The 18764-nt window shown below is 46.3% G+C and overlaps 2 protein-coding genes across 8 annotated transcripts in view; both read left to right on the forward strand.

The window, feature by feature from the left end:
• The window catches only part of nf1a (neurofibromin 1a), a 126371-nt gene extending 118226 nt beyond the window's left edge, over window positions 1–8145 (forward strand). For 3 of the 6 annotated variants that reach the window (XM_063205226.1, XM_063205229.1, XM_063205227.1), the window contains 3 exons: window positions 1338–1548; window positions 4181–4234; window positions 5592–8145. In XM_063205226.1, the coding sequence (XP_063061296.1) occupies window positions 1338–1548; window positions 4181–4234; window positions 5592–5734 (408 nt within the window). In that variant the 3' untranslated portion in view covers window positions 5735–8145. The remainder of the gene's footprint in view (window positions 1–1337; window positions 1549–4180; window positions 4235–5591) is intronic. The other 3 variants (XM_063205228.1, XM_063205230.1, XM_063205231.1) reach the window with 1 other exon arrangement.
• A 3252-nt stretch (window positions 8146–11397) lies between these two features.
• akap1b (A kinase (PRKA) anchor protein 1b) overlaps window positions 11398–18764 on the forward strand; it is a 28619-nt gene continuing 21252 nt past the window's right edge. Inside the window, exons 1-2 of one of the 2 annotated variants that reach the window (XM_063205234.1) lie at window positions 11398–11556; window positions 16252–18167. In XM_063205234.1, the coding sequence (XP_063061304.1) occupies window positions 16277–18167 (1891 nt within the window). In that variant the 5' untranslated portion in view covers window positions 11398–11556; window positions 16252–16276. Of the gene's footprint in view, window positions 11557–12625; window positions 12906–16251; window positions 18168–18764 lie in introns of those variants that run through there. The other variant, XM_063205235.1, reaches the window with a different exon arrangement.

The following is an 18764-nucleotide window of genomic DNA, read 5'->3' on the forward strand; positions in this document are numbered from 1 at the left end:
TACCTGTGTCTAGTGGAGTAATGATTAGTGGCTGATATAGGCCTGGGTAAAAAATCGAGTGTGAACGTCAAATCGATTTGTTTTTTGAGAAATTGCGTAATACGATTTTGTTTTTTTAATCCTCTGTCCCTATGCAGTTTATGTATCCAAGCGCACAGCGCACGCATTGCATTACGTTCGCCAAGACCTCTGGAGACGTAGGCCTACCTATTGCATTCTCTGTGTCTCCTCCCCCATTACATGCAAACAAACAAACGCGGTGAGTGAAATAGTTAGACAGAAATATAGTGAAACGAGTAAGGAATACGGGCTCCTGTTCAAAAAAGGTGACACTACCTCCTATCGTTTTGCCAATGATGAATACCAAACAATACCACTTTGTAAATTGTGAATGTAGTGTTGTCGTAACGTAAGCTGCATCAGCCGGACTACAATCTTGTTTCAATATTTGAAACGAAAACAAACTACTCTACCCCTACCATAAGAGTGGAGCAAGGTGGAAAGCAATCACGGATGCAATTAGTCTAGAACTACCTACTACCGATATGCTTCAAATTTATTCGGCGGAGAAGAGAGGTGTTCAACATGCTTAATGTTTTGGATGCGCTCCTTGCCTGTATCTTAACCAACATATGTGAGTTGAAAGGGTATTGAATCGAATCGTGAATCGAGTTATTTTATGAAACATTTTTTTAGGGTGAATCGCCCAGCCCTAGGCTGATATAGTAGGGCACTCGTCTACTACGCAGCCGACCCGGGTTTGATTCCAGGCCCCGGTCCTTTGCCGGACCTACCCCGTTTCTCTCTCCCAACTCACTTCCTGTCTCTGCTTCACTGTCCTGTCTGAGAAAAACAATAAAGACTTGTAAAGCGCCAAAAAATACTAACGTAAAAAAAGAAACAGATGAATGTAAACTTTGCATAAGAGCCTTTGTTTTTCATTGTTTTAAAGCAAAAAGTGTGACTGTTTGTTTGCCCTCACCTGACTGACAGTCACTTTCTCACTTATTCCCTCTCAACAACTGAAGATGCTCTTTGTAATTTTTGTTGTAGCCCCCTATCTATTAAGCATATTTTAACATGCTCTGCACTGAAAATGAAAAGGCAGCAGTTTTTTTAAGAAAGATACTGTTTTCTATATTTTTAATAAGGTCCCACCTTTAAAGGTTTTGAACTTTTTAGAATGTATTGATGTTAAAAAACGTATTTAATCTCTTAATTTATATGGTTGTTAGTTTTGTAAATATGATGTTTTTTCTATCTGTATTGGCCACGATATAGCCATAGCTGCTGAAATGGCAATAAATGTAAACAAATCAATCAATATACCCTGTCAGCAAACGGCGGACTACGGGGAGCTGGTGGTGAAGTTCCTGGACGCGCTGATCGACACCTACCTGCCAGGCCTGGAGGAGGAGGCCAGTGAGGAGTCCCTGCACACGCCCACTTCCCCGTACCCCCCGCCCACCCAGAGCCAGCTCTCCATCACCGCCAACCTCAACCTCTCCAACTCCATGACCTCGCTGGCCACCTCGCAGCACTCACCAGGTACACGCACGCACGCATACACGCACACGCACAAGCATACGCACACACACACGCATACGCACACACACACACACAGCTCATAATCACCTCTGACCTCAACCTCTCCAACTCCATGACCATGCTGGCCAAATCATAGTACTCACCTGGTACACACACACACACACACACACACACACACACACACACACTCACACTCACACTCACACACACACACACACTCACACTCACACACACACACACACACACACACACACACACACACACACACACACAATAACAACTCTCACACACACAAGAACAACTCTCACACACGCACTCACACTCACACTCACACTCACACACACACAGCTCAGAATCACCTCCAACCTTTCCAACTCCATGACCTTGCTGGCCACATTGCAGCATTCCCCTGGTACACAAGCAGAGACACACACACACACACACACACACACACACACACACACACACACACACACACACACACACACACACACACACACACACACACACACACACACACACACACACACACACTGTCAGCATCATCATCTCCAACCTCAACCTCTCTATGACGTCAAAGCACTCGGCAGGTTCGCTTGCATGCACGCACACATTCCCTCAAGGTAACCTAGTGTGAAATGTTCCCTAGTGAGTAGTGACTGTTGTAACTCTCTCCAGCTCTGCATTTGGCTAGCTGTCCTTCTTCTCTCTACCCGTTCTGTGTGCCCATGCGCACCCACATAAATGCCATACATCTTAGCCATCCTGGGAAGTATCTCTGCTAGAGGTCACAGAATGTACATCTGTCACTGTCAGTCCTTTTTTCTTCAAAATGAAAACCAATTTCAGTGGGGGTGCTGTGGCGCAGCCCGCTAAGCCAACCACATTTGGGCTTGCATGCCCATGGGGACCCCGGTTTGAGTCCGGCCGGGGTCATTTCCTGATCCCACACCGTCTCTCTGTCCCACGGACTTCTGTGTTGCCCTCATCTTAAAGGCCAACAACCGATAAAACAGAGTTTTACTCACTCCTTTTGAAGATCGGACGGTCACCCCAAGTTAAACTCACTTGCAAGGCTCTCATAGCGGTGCGTCACCTCGCCTGGCTGTGTTTCCCGGTGTTTCCCAATTGACATAAATAATGCAGATAAACGAGCGAATCACGAAAGCCTTTCTGTGTTTCGTCACGTCGAAAGAAGGCGTTGCCCACAAAAGTTTATGTCGACCCATTTTTCTAAAAACATGTCGAGTAATTTTTTTCTGCTTGTTTTCAATACAAGCAACGTCTGGTGGCCCGAAACCTGGCTTAGCTTAGTTATCAGCTGGTTGCTGCTCTCAGGTACACACACAGCACAAAGCCTCATACATACAGCAAGCCCACTCTGGTTGCTCCGTGCCTGCAGCTCGCCTGGGGGTCGCTGTCGAAAGAGCACAGCCCTGAATGGAGCATGCACGCATCCGTTGTCGCCCCTATAGTGCAGTACCACCCGGGGAAGTGGCGACTCTGTTTCCCATTACATTCTCTCCAAGAACAGGAGGACTGAGCCAATCAGAGACGCATTTCCACGAGAGCAGGACGAGTGAGCCAATCAGAGATGTATTTCCACGAGAAACACGGAACACCCTCTCGTTTCTCCACAAGCCACCTTGCTAGCTTGCAAAAACGGCTTGAAACAAAGCAACCAGAACGTTTTTTTAAAACAGGACCAACGCGTAACACATTCAATAACAATGGGGAACACAGCAATATTAATACAATGACGTTGAGAGGCCATCTTTAATAGGCAGTATGTAGCAGTAAGAGTATGTCTGTCCTCTATAGAATCTTTCTGTGTGTCTTTCATTCTTCACCCCTTTAACCCTTTCCTATATATGGCTGTGGTATTGGTGTTGTGCTAGCAAGACCCATGTAAAATCTCTCCCTCCCTCAACCCGTTTGGAGCATGCTTTAGTGTTGCCACCTGATGTCACCTCATCTCCCAAGTACCTAGTTAGTGGTCCCAAATGAAATGAGTGGTTTAGTGTCTAACCATTAAAGATCTGACTAAGTAGTCGTGCAAATATTTTGAATGTGAAGGTAATTAATATTTTGTGCAAGTGTACAATAATTGCTGATCTATCAATGACATCCATACCTGTGTTGCCAACAACCTCTTACTTGCTTTTTGTTACTGCCCTCTTGTGGCTGCCCCCAGCACAACTGACATAAAAGACCAAGTGGATTTGTCTATGAACTGTCACAGGCGTTAATTTTGTGCTCGTCAGTCCTTCCTGCTTCTGTTATATGCAGTATCTCAATCTGAATCTTCAAGTATCATGTGATAAGCTGCAATACATGTGCACTCAACCGTCATCATCATCACCATCATCATCATCATCATCATCTTTGGTCTTTTGGTTGTCGTTTTGTTTGTTTGCATGATTTATGTTGCTTTCTGGGGAAGGTTTGATTTCTGTTTTGCTCTCTGCCTGCAATACAAGTGTATCATGACTGTTGCATGCCTTTTAATTTACATTTCCATTGCTATGGTCACTCATTATTCTTGTTTTGTTTTTCTTTGTGTTTTTCTTTTTTTGTCTTCTTCCCATTCTCTCTTTCTTTTTGTCTTTGTGTGTGTTTGGGGGGGTTCAAGCGTCTCTTCCGAGCTCTAAGTCGGCCGTTTTCCCGCAGCATCTCGTCCTGCCAGGTACTACTCTCACCTCAGTGGCGGAAAAAAATGCACACAGCTGGGCCCCAGGGCAAGACACATTGGGTCCCCCTATACAGCTTGCCAAGCTCACAATAGGGCCCCCACCACCAACACGGGAGAGACCTGGGCCCAGGGGCAAGTGCCCTGCTCGCCCTCCCTATAGCTACGCCCCTTCAGCAAATAGAAATCGCAACACGCACACGCACACGCACGCACACACACACACACGCACACATGCGCGCGCGCGCACACACACACACACACACACACACACACATACACACACACACACACACACCTTTCAGAGCTTTGCTGTGTGCATGATTGACATAGAAAGAGGAGTTTAAAAGGCAGACTTGTACAAATGAAGAATGTATGGATGTGAGCAAGATTAATGCCAGCAAGATATGCATGTGTGCATTTCTTTATAAATATACTGTATATTTATAAAGAAATACATTTTACATAAACAGGTATGTTATACATACATGTTTTTGCAGAATGGATGCACTGTGGGAATGACTTGTCTTGCCCTGTGAAACACTTGACATTTGCATGTCCACATTTCGTTTGAAGTAAACTGTTGAATGTACAAGATGCCCCCCACTGCCAAAACGGTAATTTTGGATATATCTTGGCTGGATGTCTGTAAAATCTACTGGCAGTCACTGTGTGCCCAATAACAGAAGTGCTGAGTACTCAAAACTTTCAGTACTAGAGTTAAGGTGTGAGGCTGAATTAAGGATGTGGTGGAGATGTTTAATTTTCTCTCTGCATGGTGTCCTTATACAGCGCTCCATGGCTGCAGCTAGGTCTGGAGTTAAATCAGTTGGAGATTCAAATAAGGATGAAAAGGGAGAAATGATTAATTGTGGTGGCTGGGTCACATTCAAAATTCAAACTTCAGAGTCCTCTAAGGGCCGTACTATGAACACAAACCACCTTTACAACAGACCCCACCTTCACTAGGTACCCTGTACCTGTATTGCAAATGAAATCTCTAAGATTTCTTTTACAAAACGTGTCATATTTCATGTGAAACATCGGGTTCCTGATAAGACGGCCTCAAGGGCCGTAAACGTCTAGGCACACTGCTATTTAGAAAGCTGCTATTGCACAAATGTGTGCCTCCACCTCTGCAGCTGCCAGGCAATAAGCTATGAGTGGATGAGGATGGACACCTGGTAGACCATAGCCAGCATTAATAATTCACATGGGCTCCTTTACCCCCAAGAATCTCCTTTTGAGAACAAAAGCTTTCTAAGGAACTTAAGCTTTTAAAGGCGTGTTTCCCTTAGTGTTTTGCTCTTCCTGGATCATTACTAACACCTGCTCCCCTGCCTGCCTTCCTCAGGTATCGACAAGGAGAACGTGGAGCTGTCCCCCACCACAGGCCACGCCAACAGCGGCCGCATGCGGCACGGCTCCGCCAGCCAGGTACAGAAACAGCGCAGCGCCGGCAGCTTCAAAAGGCCCAGTATTAAGAAGATCGTCTGATGGACGGACAGAGGAGATATCAGATCCTGGCAAGAGGGGGCAAGACAAGTGACAAAAGGACTGTCGCCCCCAGCAAGCTCCTCTCCTCCTCCCCTCTCTGCTTCCTCTTCCTCTGTTTACCCACCATTCTTTTTTTCAAATCCCCCTTTTAGTTCAGTCTACCAGCTTTTAGTGTTTGGTGCAGATCCATCCACAGAACCGAACCGAGGGAAAAGCGAAATAGATTGAAATCATAGAGACGGTCGGAGATGGACATCGTGACTCAAACGGCTCTGTGACGTAACAGCCAAACAAAAGAAAAGAGTGAGGGAGGCTCATGGGGTGAATCATTCAGAGAGAAGAGAGAACGGGTAGAGTTCAAATTGCACAGTTATGTTCTTGTTCAACAGTTGAGGCCCTTGGTGTTTTGGTTTTCCCCCCTGACCCTGGACCAGAGAGCCTGGAATCTCTGCTTGGACACAACTTTCAACCCTTAGTTTTAAGAAATGAAGGAACTCGGATGAACATTGTTTGACATTAATATCCTGAAGTTACTTAAACACCAAGGAAAGGCAAGATGACCTCTCTCAGGCTGCCTAGTACTAAATACAAAACATCAAACACACACACACACAAAACAAAAAAAGGAAGAAACGTGAGACTCTGCCTATCAGTTTGGCTTCAGATGCTCTTGCTGACAGACTGCCCATTATGTCAAGAAAGCCCCGTTCCCTAAACCCCTCCTTGGATAAAGAAGGCACAGTGTCTTCTTCTAGACTACAAAACAGAAGATGCTGTTAGGAACTCTGATATTCACAGTTTTGGAAACCTGGTGGGTGAGGTATGGGGACGGGAGATTATGCCAACCTATCTCACCCAGGCTGTACATATATGAAGGTCTTACAAAGGTATGAGTGTGTAAATAATTACAGGTTACAAAATTGCAAGACTGCTCGCATATATTGGGGTGTCGTTTTATTCATAGTGTGCCTTCATCAGAGTTTTCAAATGTCTGTAGTTTGAAACGAGAGGGAAAATGAAGTTTAAAAAAAAAAAAAAACTTGTCGAGGAAGGGAAATAACAGGTACAAATAGGTACCACAGATTCGTCTTTTCGTTTTCTTTTTTTTTTCTTTTTTATTGTCAATATAGCTTGAGAGCTGCACTGTACAACAGTACAGCTCATTATTCTATGACAGTCAGAACTATTCCAGACATAATTACTCTGCCTGAACAAGTACTTCTCTTGTAACGATACTCCTGTCTGTCGAGTAAGGATGGGGGCTCAGGCTCTCCTTCTCCTCCTTTTCCTTTTATGCATTGTTCATCCACTTACACCGATAGCAAGACACTAACAAAATATATAGATCAATGCAAAAAAAATGTATATAGTGCGAAAGGCTTTACATTATGGGTGAGGAATGAGGTGATTTGTTTACAGTCTGGTGGTGTTGACCAGGAAATCAGTGTAATATGCAAAAAAAAAAAAATCCAAAATAAGTATGGCATGAGAACTTTGGGTTTTTTATCTTCATCCATATAAAGGAACAATCAAACCAGTTGCTTTTTAGAAGTTAACCAGAACAGATGGTGAAGAAAGTCTGTTTCCACGCATTGGTTAAAAAAAGACATGTTAAATTTTGTGTGTAAGGGCATCAGAATTTTCTTTTGGTCACTTTTTCGTGTGGTTAATGCTGATGTGTGATGGCAGCCCGCTGTAGTTCATTCACACTGCAAGTCAGTCTCAAAGCAGGAAGAGTAAAGTAAAGTAAAGGACTTGATGTAACCAAGGTTTTGACTGAGATGTGTTTGAACACAAAATCCTCAATGCATGGCAGCAAACCTAGCGACACTGCACCAAAGACTATATTTGCACTATGGCAAAATGATCATTTAAGTTTGAGGTGACATAAGTGCTCTCAGTGGATAATTGAACTAGGAAAGGCTTGTAACAAGTTACCACTGTAGCTCTGACCGAACCTGAATGGATACGTCTGAAATTGTCTCTGCCATTGTTTTCCTTTTTTATTTCTTGAGCTTTGAATGTTTTGCTTTTTTTGTTGACACCATTACTGACCTGCAGTGATGTTGCATATATGCTTAAAAAAACATGGGATTTTTTTGCCTTGTAGTTTCTGTGAAAAGGGAGACTACCAGGCAATGAAATACAAAAGGTTGGTAGAATACAGACTATTAGTTGACCTTGTGACATGACTATCTTGACATTGTTTCTGATTATGATGTGGATGTGGTGGTCTTCGTAAAATCAAAGGGAATATAAGGTTATGGGAATTATCTAGTATCATTGCAAACCTGGCCCAGTCTCTGAAACCAAATTTATTCGTAAAGTGTAAAAACATGTTTAAAGAGAATATGTATAAGCTATTTCTGACCACTATAATTTGATTTAATCATGATTTCTTTGATAGTTGAGTCTACTTGTATTTCTTTACTTCTGGGAAAAAAACATAGGGACCAAATTGAACACACAAACATATTTCCAGGTGTTAAAACTATACCTTTTATTACCTCTCTTTTTAAATAGCATATATGTGGTTTGTGGAAAATGGCCTGAAGTTATCCATTTTAAAACAATTTCCTGTACGTGAACTAATGCCATAGATACACCATTTCTCCCTGTGCTTTTAAAGACATGCGTCAGTTTACGGTACAGTAACTTTAATCTTGATTTATGCTGCGTTATTACCTTACCTCTTTAACCCAGCTGAAGACATCATTTTAATACTTGCTTGAGGAACTGGGGATTCTAATTTTAAGCCCTGTGATCATTGAGCATGTCTCACTACCCCACAGAATCAAACCAAAAGTGTTTTAAATGACTATTTACTGGTTTTCCCCGCACTCTTCCAAGCGCACAGGAGTAAATGCAGATGTGTTTATATACCGGTAATGAAATCCATCTAATTGAGATGATTTGGAAGTATTTTGAAAGGGTTTAAAAGCTATTTAGCTCAAGCATTAGACACAAGTATAACTTGTTGAAGACTAAATCTGTGGGCTATAGTTTTCAAAGAGCAAAACATTTCCCCTGTGCTGGTTTGTTCAAACAATAACCTAAAGATAAATTGTGCCAAAAGTAATCTCCAAATAGGTGTATTTAGGGCCCGAGCACCGAAGTGCAAGGGCCACGCGGTGGCCCTTCGCCCTCTCGGTGCGAAGCCCTATTGTTTTCCTAAGGATTATTATTATTATTATTATTATTCTCCCTTGGTATTTAGCCACGTTGGGCCATTTTTCAGGTACTTCCGGTGCTCGGACACTTACGCCACTTGGTACACAGATCGGAGATAGCCACCGCTACTCAGGCACCGAATATCAACCCCTGATGGGACACGGGGACGACGCCACGCCCCCAAACGCGTTTAGGGGTGGGGCCAACATATACTTTGAGCTAGAGACTCGGGAGTTTTTTTAAAATGTGTATCTCACTAAGGCGCATAATAAAGTCCAATACAACGATATGGCCACGCCCAACAGGAAGTGAGATATTTTGACTTTTTTGGCACTTTTTGGAATTTTTTGGCATTTGTTTCGGACTTTAACGTACTTGTCCTACACCGTACATCGTATTGACTTCATATTCGGTGGACATGACCTCAAGGCATTGACGATAATATATTGCAAAGGAATTTTTGATATCTCGTAATTTGACAAGATGGCGGCTCAATGAATTTGGGTATATAAATTGGGTTCTTCCGGTGGTCGGACACTTACGCCACTTGGTAAACACATTGGAGATTCCCACCACTAGTCAGACGCAGAATCTTAACCCCTGATGGAGCGCGGGTACGAGGCCACGCCCCCAAATGCGTTTAGGGCCGGGGCCAACATATACTTTGAGCTACAGACTCGGGAGTTTTTTTAAGGTGTGTATCTCACTAAGGCGCATAATAAAGTCCATACAACGATATGGCCACGCCCAACAGGAAGTTTAGGGGCGGGGCCAACCTCTACTTTGAGCTACAGACTCGGGAGTTTCTTAAAGTTGTGTATCTCACTAAGGCGCACAATAAAGTCCATGCAACGATATGGCCACGCCCAACAGGAAGTGACATATTTTGACTTTTTTGTCATTTTAAAACAGGAAGTTGGCCACCATTTCAGTTTGGAGTGTTTTAAAACCGTGCAAACGCACACATGTATGCATATAATGAATACTGACTTTTGTATTTGCCTGAAATTGAGGCCACACCCCCAAACACGTTTAGGGGCGGGGCCAACATCTACTTTGAGCTACAGACTTGGGAGTTTTTTTAAGATGTGTATCTCACTAAGGCGCACAATAAAGTCCATACAACGATATGGCCACGCCCAACAGGAAGTGACATATTTTGACTTTTTTGGCATTTTAAAACGCACACATGTATGCATATAATACATGTTGCTTGAAAGTAAGTTTTGTGTATCTGGCTTAGACAAACAAAAAATGGTGATGGGGCGCTGGCAATATGCCCCGGCCCTGCAACGTAGGTGCGAGGGCCCGTCATCGCCGCTTGCGGCTTTAATTGTTGTTGTTTTTTGTTGTTGTTGCTTATTTCTTCGTTCCTGTTTTTAACTAGGTTTGGCCCAGTTAATCAGTCTTTAAATTGCACCAAATATGTTACAAAGTGAGATATATATGGTACTGTTAGCGCTTTTATAAGACAGAAAAGGTACAGGATCGAAAATGAAGGGCCCTCACCTTTTAATTATATTTAGTTCAGGTTTCAGACAATGTGACCACTCCACCATTTTTTTCAGTCTGAATAGGCTACAAGGCATGTTTTAATTTGATTATGCAAGGCTAAACCTTTGTCTAGCACATCCGCCACAGTTGAAGAGGAAACACAAGTCTGTACTTTTTGCCTTTGTAAATATTTTGTGTAAAAATGGAAAAAGGTATATTTACTACTATGTAAATACATGTCTTATTGTATTATTTCCTTTTTGTAAAGCCGTTAGTTGCTGTAGATGTAACATGCAAATGTAATTATTCCAGTGTTCGTAATAAAAAGTTTCCTTCTATAAATATGCTGTGAAGACTGATTTCATAACTCTCCTAACTCTTCTTCATACATCAGTCATATCCTTTGAAATAAAACATGGCTAAGACAAAGTTGTCCATGCAGAAATAGTGTAATTGTTGAAATGTATGCTAAATGTGGAAATGGTATGTTTTCAGTAGAAATGCTGATGATGAGACATAAGAATGTTATTACTGGTAACCAGTTTTTGTTTTGCGTTGATGATGTCCTGATAGTGCATGCTCACCCAAACCCAAAACGTGGGTGGTTAATATTCTAGTATTAAATACATTAGTTGTTATCATCTTGCATCCAGTGACCATACATGATCAGATGAGTGTCTATTATATAACATGCTCTAAATAAAATATTCAAGGGTGATGGAGGAAATTGGGCCTATAGGTTGCGGGTAGGCCATTATTAAATGTTCAGTTCTGCTCAGAGGTGTAGCTATACTCGGGCACTCGGTTAAATTTGTCATTTTAAATTTTCAAAAGTAATAGACTATATTCCTAATCCTACTTTTTTGTAATGCCTATCTGTACCCTGCAAATATGGAAACTGTCTGGCCCAGAGTTTCGCGAGACTCCCTGCCGTTCCTCACAGCGTAGTTAACGCGAGATTTGATCAGCTGATAGATCTGTTTTTAGAGTGTGCAGCTCGGACGGTCAACACGTGGAGAGAGAGAGGGAGAGAGAGAGAAAAGAGGCATACACACAGAAAGAAGGGGGCACGTTGGGATTGTGTAGGGCCCGGTGTACGTGATATTAGATTACTAGCCAGCAATTCACGGTGGCGGCGAAGACAACATTAAAACAAAGTAAGTAACCTAGGTGTGTCCCAGAGATGTATCATACCGAGTAATGCAGCGCTGCTTAAGTAACGTTAACGTGAGTCGAAATGTGAGCGGCTCTTGAGAACCGTTTCATTTCTGCCCGTGGGCCATCGTTAATTTGTTTTCTGGCCAGCTAGCTTGCCACATTAGCTAACAAATCGGGTTAATTTAAATGATTTGCTGTTAGTTAACATCATTGCTTATGTGGTACATCCTACACTACACTGACGACCTTTGTTATTAAACTTACTAGCGTAATCCAAATCGACAGTAGGGGTGCAGTTGTGATCATATAACTTGAAATATGTAAATTTAGAATCTGTAGCAATTTACACTATCATTGTTGGTGCCCTACGCAAAACTACATAACGTGTTTGGTTACAGGCGGGCTAACCTCAATGTTTGATTGGTAAACTAAGCGGCATGAAGGATAACGCAAGCTAACTCATTCTGTTTGCTAACTAGTTTGCTAAACCTGCTTATGAGCTAGTGCCCCATCATGGCCCAAGTAACCGGGCAACAATTAGCTCTGACATTTCGCGTGATTATGAAAAATGTGGTAGCTTAGCGCTGGGACACTCGCACACTGCTGATAATTCAGCCCGGATCAGTTGCTATGTGTTGGAACAGTGATTTTCGGTGTGTTGTGAAATTCATGAACATGCCTTTTGCACGTTGCCGTAGTGCGAACCGAATGTCAGTCATTTCGCCAAGGTGGTCTAGCTCTAGATAGTAGGCTGAATCAACTGTGAAGACAACTCGATGAACAGCATTACAGTTGCAGCCCAGACATCCTCAATGCTATCGATGTGCACTTGTTATACCAAAAGTAAATGCATAGCTTTCACACATAATAGCTCTAACGTAACTGCCAGTGACGACAGACGATTTTGTGCAGTGGTTAGCAGCGTGCTAGCCACCCTGGTAGGTAGGTTTCTAGACTGATTCACGGAGCGCTGCGGCCTACCATGCGTTTAAATAAGCAAGATGCAGCGAGGTCATGGCACACAATGAGTTTATCTTCTGTGTTTACGGTAACTGCGTTTCTGACAGTGCCATTTTCGGCCACCCAGTTGAACGAAAAGTCTGATTAGCGTCTAGTGATAAACGGTCTGACTGATAAACCTAGTTTGCCATGCTACCACATCAGAGGGGACTATTTGAGATGGTCGCTACCTTACTTTAGCTAGCTTAGCGTACTTTCTATTTAGCCTATTGCTAAGTCTACCGCAGCCGTGAGGGAAGCGCAACTGCAAATCTTGATAGCGCGTTGGTGTATGAAAGTTTGCGGTCTCTATTTGCGTTGACCTAGGCGTGCAAGCCTGGGTAATGTGGTAAGAATGACTTGTGTATTTCCTCGCAATGATGTGCATGTACATGTCGTGTTGGGTAGCCGTGCATGGCTATTTCCAGACAGGATCCGCACTACAGTCAGTGGATAACAAACTTAGCTAGTGAACAGCTTTCAATGTACATTATTCACAGCATGACTACTGCGTCCTCCGGTATCAGTTAAATGCATAACCAGCTCCGTGTCGACCTGTAAACGAGGCAAATTCCACTTGTGTGCAATGTTTTGTAGCGCAAATAGTGAGTGACCCCTTTCGTTATCTACACCCAAGGTCGTACTGCAGCGTAGCCTTGATTCTTGACTTTCCTAGGCACCACGGGCCAGGAAGTGTTTAGGTAGCAAACGGTATCAAAAGCCGGTTGCATTTTATCGCTGGACTCCTCCCTACATTGGCGTTTATTTAACCTTATTGAAGGTTACCGTCAAGAGACAAGCTTGCTCTTGCTGCTCGAGACGTCTGTCGTAAAGTAGCCTATCACCACCATGTGGACAGACCATGACTGCCGGGATGCAGTTTTCCCTCATCAGAAACATTTAGTTCCCCAATGGATGATTTCAGACGACCTTATAGTCCATCTGTAAGTTGTAAGGCACTACACCTAACTGCATCATGTTAGCAGTTAACCTATTCAGCGCCGTGGGAAAAGTGTTAACTTTTTACCCAGCATTGTTGACATTGGTTGGCTCCAGGTCTAGCAGTGGGTATGATGTGATCACTGTTTGATTGCGTGATATCCTGTCTGACAGGGGTCGAGGGGTCAGGTCAAGGACTCGTCTCCTCTCTGGTCACCTGTAGTGTTGACCTATACATTCTGACCCTCTCCACCACACTAATCTCCAAGATCAGCTGAGTAGCGCAAAGCTCTTCTTTTCTTTATGCCTCCATACACGACTCCTGCCACTGCCATATTCCATAGGGAGGTGTTTTGGATGGACGTGAATGTAGGCCTATTAGTTCTCTTGTTTCTTCCACGGAACATTTGCTCAGTGAGATTGCGATTGCTTTTCATCACCTTCTTCTGTTGCATAGCAGTGTTTTGATAAGATTAGCCCGTGTTGCTTTTTACCGCACCAACCAACCACTTGTCAGATTTTATTCGCCTGGATAGAATATTTGTAGTGTTTTGACTTCGCAGAACATTTGCCCCTGTGCGAGGGAATCCTAGATATGGGCCACAACGTTTAGCTACTCGTCTAGACCTTTTCCCACCCTTTAAGATAGTGATGGAGCTGTCATGTGCCCAGCAGCGGCTCTACAGACCTCCAAAGGTTTTTCTTTTCTTTTTGTGGGGCCCTAGGAAATGGACTAGTCTGCTTATTGGTAGACCCGGCCCTGCATGTGCCATTCAAGTCTGCCTGTTGGTCCTGCCGCCTTACTCATCACTGAGCTTCTTAAAGGTTGTAATCTCGCTAAAGAGATCCTCTGAGGTCCCACGGCCCCTCCCTGCGTGACGCAGCCAGTAGCCATTCAGAAGACTCCTGAAGCTCTGCTCAAGGTGTCTCTCTGCTAATACACTCCACTGTGTCCCGCCCCTACACTTTATTATGTGGCAGGCCAAAAGTCCTCCTTTTGGCGGGCAAGACTTAAAGGGGAACTTCAACATGCTGTTTGTATTACTCGCATCTTTTGATATTAGCAAGTCAACGGTAGTGTGAGTAATACAACGGCATGTTGAAATTCCCCTTTAACTAGTACCAGTGGTCTGGGCTTGCCTGCTGTGGGGTGCTTTGCTCCACTCTCCTCCACAAGTGTTCAAAGTCCTGCTGGGGCTGCTGTCTGTCACTCTTGTGGTGGGTTGAGCGGTTGGTTGCTGTTTTGCGGTGTGCGGTGCACTGCTCGGCCCAAAGGGCAACGGAGTGCATGTACAGTGTGTGGCGTTATGTATCCCCCCCACTCTCCGGAGGAGGAAGGGGGGTGTCGACTCGGGAGTTTTACTGGAGTCACCCCTCGACCACATTCCTGCCTTCTAGAGACTCCGCTGCCAAGGTTCTGTTAAAGGAAAGGCATGTCTGGACTTCCTTTTTTGACCCATGTAGGAGGGGGCTGGGTGGCGGCCGGTAGGGGGGTGAGAGCGAGGGCTTGTGCCAATAGGAGCCGGCCTGGAGTTGGAGCGTGCAGAATAAGGTCCTATCTCAAGGGTGAAACATTAACCATGTGATCCGGGCGTCATAATCGCACAGCTTGCGTGGTTGAAGGGTGGTGGTGGTGGTGGTGGTGGTGGTGTGTGGGGGAACCAGCTCTTTTGAGCTTTACTATCCAGTCCCCCCCTGTCAGGTCCCCTTTCTTACTGCTGTGCAGTTACGCTGGCCTTAGTAGCCACACACTGCTCTGTGATTTTCTATACCCCCCCCCCCCCGACCCTATGTGGTAGTACGGTGTGTGTTCTTTTTCCAGGTCTTGGAGTCAGACAGGGGCGGAAAGGAAGCTTGAGTCGTAGTCCAGGGAACTACCCAACAGAAATGTAATGTGTAGAGGCTGAATTACGACGTGGTTAAGTCACTAACCCAGTTCTCAAAACACTCAGTGAAATAGCAAAAAAATATTTACAGTTTACTGAGTAAATAAATAGCAAAAAAATTTTTTTTCCAGAACTGTGGTCAAATAATTAGTGGAGGGTCACAGTTTGTCTAGTCAGAATACGATGCCAGTCACTCACTGTGACTGTAATGTGGACTCTTTTCATAGTTGGCCTGTTAGGGCAAGTTCTCTGAACTACATGGGTGGTCCTTTTACACTTCTATTTCATTTATTTGTTTTGTGTTTTGTCTGTATTGGAATGAGTCATAAAATATTCCTCAAAGTCAGTTTGGGTGCAAGACTGTTGCAACACCCACCACAGCCCCTGTGTTGTGGAGGAGGATGTGTACTACACATGCATGTGTTCCGGTTCTCAACCATGTGTTGTGGTGTGTTACTGCTCCCACCTGCCAAAATGAATCACAGCAACGGGAATGCAAGCCAGTGCCCTTTAACCTAGCCAAGCACTGTGTGCGTGTGTCCAGTCACGATGTTGGATTAGTGTATCAAACCAACGTCTTCCGCTTGTTTGAGCAGTGTATATTAGGCCCAGGGTTTTTTAAATGATTATTTTTTTATTGCATAGGAGCCATATTCCAGTATTAGGAAATAAAGTGCCACAGATTTCCCCAATTAGTTCATTACAACACTTGTGAGGTTGTGCCACTTCTCTTTGACTAGATCGATGAATGACCGGACCTCTCAGAATAGTAGTACAGTAGTAATAAATGTAATCCACTGTGTATTTGCAAGTGCAAGTTGATTAATTTTGTGTTACTCATGTGTGTTTTTTTGTGTGCTTCTTCCCCAGGTGTAGTTGCTAGGGTCCAGAGGAGATGCCATTGAGGTTCCGGTCCTTTGCCCCGTACACGCTCCCTGGGGTTCTGGCGCTCCTCGGCTGGTGGTGGTACATATCCCGCAAGAAAGCCCGGCCCAACAGCCTTCAGGCTGAGGAGGAGGGGGCGGGGGTGGGTGTCGGCGTGGGGGTGGGAGCTCCAGCCATGGGCCTGTTGAGCTCCCCATCCGAGGGCAGCAACGGCCTGCTGGAGAAGGCCTGTTGTCAATCCACATCCCCCAACTCCACAATCCACCGCAGGCCCAGCAAGGACAGACCCAAAGCCCCAGAGTCCAAGACTCCAGAGCAGGCACAGCCGGAGCCACCTCAGCAGGAGGTGGTGGTGGTGGCAGCACAGGTCCACTCCCCTCTGGGCACAACCGCCGCTGCCGAGCCCAAGGCCCTCTCAGTCTCAGCGTCCCCTTCAATGGGGTTGGGAAAGACGGCGGAGGTAGTACCCCAGCAATCCCCGATCCAGATCAACGCAGCGTCTCAGCTGCAGACTCCGACAACGGACGCCCTCTCGACCACCGGGAAAAGCACAGCGGAACAGCCACAGAGAGATGCGGAAAGCTCTCGCGATCGAACAACACAAGCAATGGGGGATGCGAGCGTTATCACATCAGACGCGGCCCACCCCACCACGGCGTCGGCCGCAGAGGTGTGCGCCGCCAGCGACAGGGTGGGAGGCCTCGGCGTCGACACGGCCGCAGAGCTCACCAAAGACAAGCGGCCCGAACCCGAGGGCGAAGTGGCAGCTGAGGAGATCCCCCACAGCAAGCCTGCACCCACACCCACACCTGCACAGGACACACAGAGAGATGTGGCCCCCTGCACCTCTTCCTCCCCCACCCCCCAGACCACCAAAGACGACGTCCCCGCTTCCGCAAGGCTAAAGAAGTCCGCTTCGGAGTCGGTGTCCTCCCCTTTGTGCCCGCACCCCGAGACCCCCACGGCGCACCTGGTCATCACCTCCCCGCTGTTCACCAGCACGCCCACTGGCGGCGCGGAGGAGGAGGACGGCGCCTTGCCCTCGGAGGGTGGCAAGGACGAGTGGCACAGCACGGTGGCGGTGAGCCAGCATCACGCGGCTGGCGGAGAAGGCGGAGACGACTGCACGCAGGAGCAGGAGGAGGAGGAGCAGCTGGAGTTTGAGCGCGTGGCCGCGGGTCTCATCACGGAGATCATCTCAGCGGCCGCCCAGGAGGTCCAGATGAGCAGCTGCGAGGGCACGAGCGATGTCGGGTATGCCAGCAGCAGCACCACCAAATCTCCAGCCCAGGCGGCAGGAACGCCAGTTCTCAACGGCAGGCCGTACTCTGCAACCACGCACGTCGACGGCACCCAACAGCAGGCCGACGAGATGGATTCCCCCGCACAGCAATCTCGATTGCAGGGAGCCTCGCGCTCTGCGGGCCGTGCGTCAGACAAGGAGATGGCCAACGGCTGCCTGACGTCGTCGCCATCGTCATCCACGTGGGAATACTGCACAGACAGGACGGCGGCCGAGCCAGTCAAAGCCTCCACGTCCAAGTCCAAGGCACAGGCGGCCGAGGACAGCCAGACGGCAGGCGAGGACTCTGGCTGCTACCAGTCGGAGGACGGGATGAGCAGCGACGTCCACAGTACGGCCGCCGCGGGGCTGCTGCTGTCGGACGCGACCCCCAGAGCGGCTTACGCGCACGTCCAGAAGCGCTCCCCGACGTCGTCCCTGGGCTCCTCGGAGGTGGATACCCCGCGGCTGATGGAGAGCCCCTCTCCGATGGTGCTGGAGGAGGCCGTCCTGGCCCGGCACGAGGCCGCCACCGCCCTGCAGGCCCCGCTCACTGCTGCCTCCCTGAGGAACGGAGGGCACATGGCCGGCAGCGAGGCTGAGGCCGACCAGTCTGGAGGTGAGTGAGTGAGTGAGTGCGGGTGCGGTGTGACTGAGGTCGTTTGTCAGCCATCTTGAACAATTTTTTTATTTATTTATTCATTTATTTATTTTTGTCTTTTAGACTTAATTAGTGACAGGACGGTTTTGAGAGGGAGACAGGAAACATTTGGGAGAAGGAGACGGGGAAGGGTCAGCAAAGGACCCGGGCCGGCCGCATAGCAGACGAGTGCTTTTGTCAGCCATCTTAGTTGCAGGGGTTTTTTTTGTCACTTAGTGAGGGTAAGATGTTAGTGTGGGCTGTCTTGTTATTGCGTGAAGGTGAGCTCTTTTTTTGAGTGTGGGGGTGTTTTGAAGTCATTTATCTGCACACGTGACTGACTAGGGTGGTTGTGTGAACAGCTGTGGCCTAATGGCGAAGGAGAATATGTGGGTGGGAGAGTGAATACCCGGCACTTTTCTCCGCACCCTCATCCATGGCAGCCTGTGCCCTTGAGAAAGGCATCTAACCCCCACGTTCGCTGCTTAGGGGACTGTCCTGCTCTGTGTGTTTCACCATGTCCCTATGGGTAAAAGCCATCAGCTAAATGAGACATCGTGCAATGTCAAAGGGTGG

This window comes from Engraulis encrasicolus, chromosome 8 (assembly GCF_034702125.1).
Source record: "Engraulis encrasicolus isolate BLACKSEA-1 chromosome 8, IST_EnEncr_1.0, whole genome shotgun sequence".
NCBI lineage: Eukaryota > Metazoa > Chordata > Actinopteri > Clupeiformes > Engraulidae > Engraulis > Engraulis encrasicolus.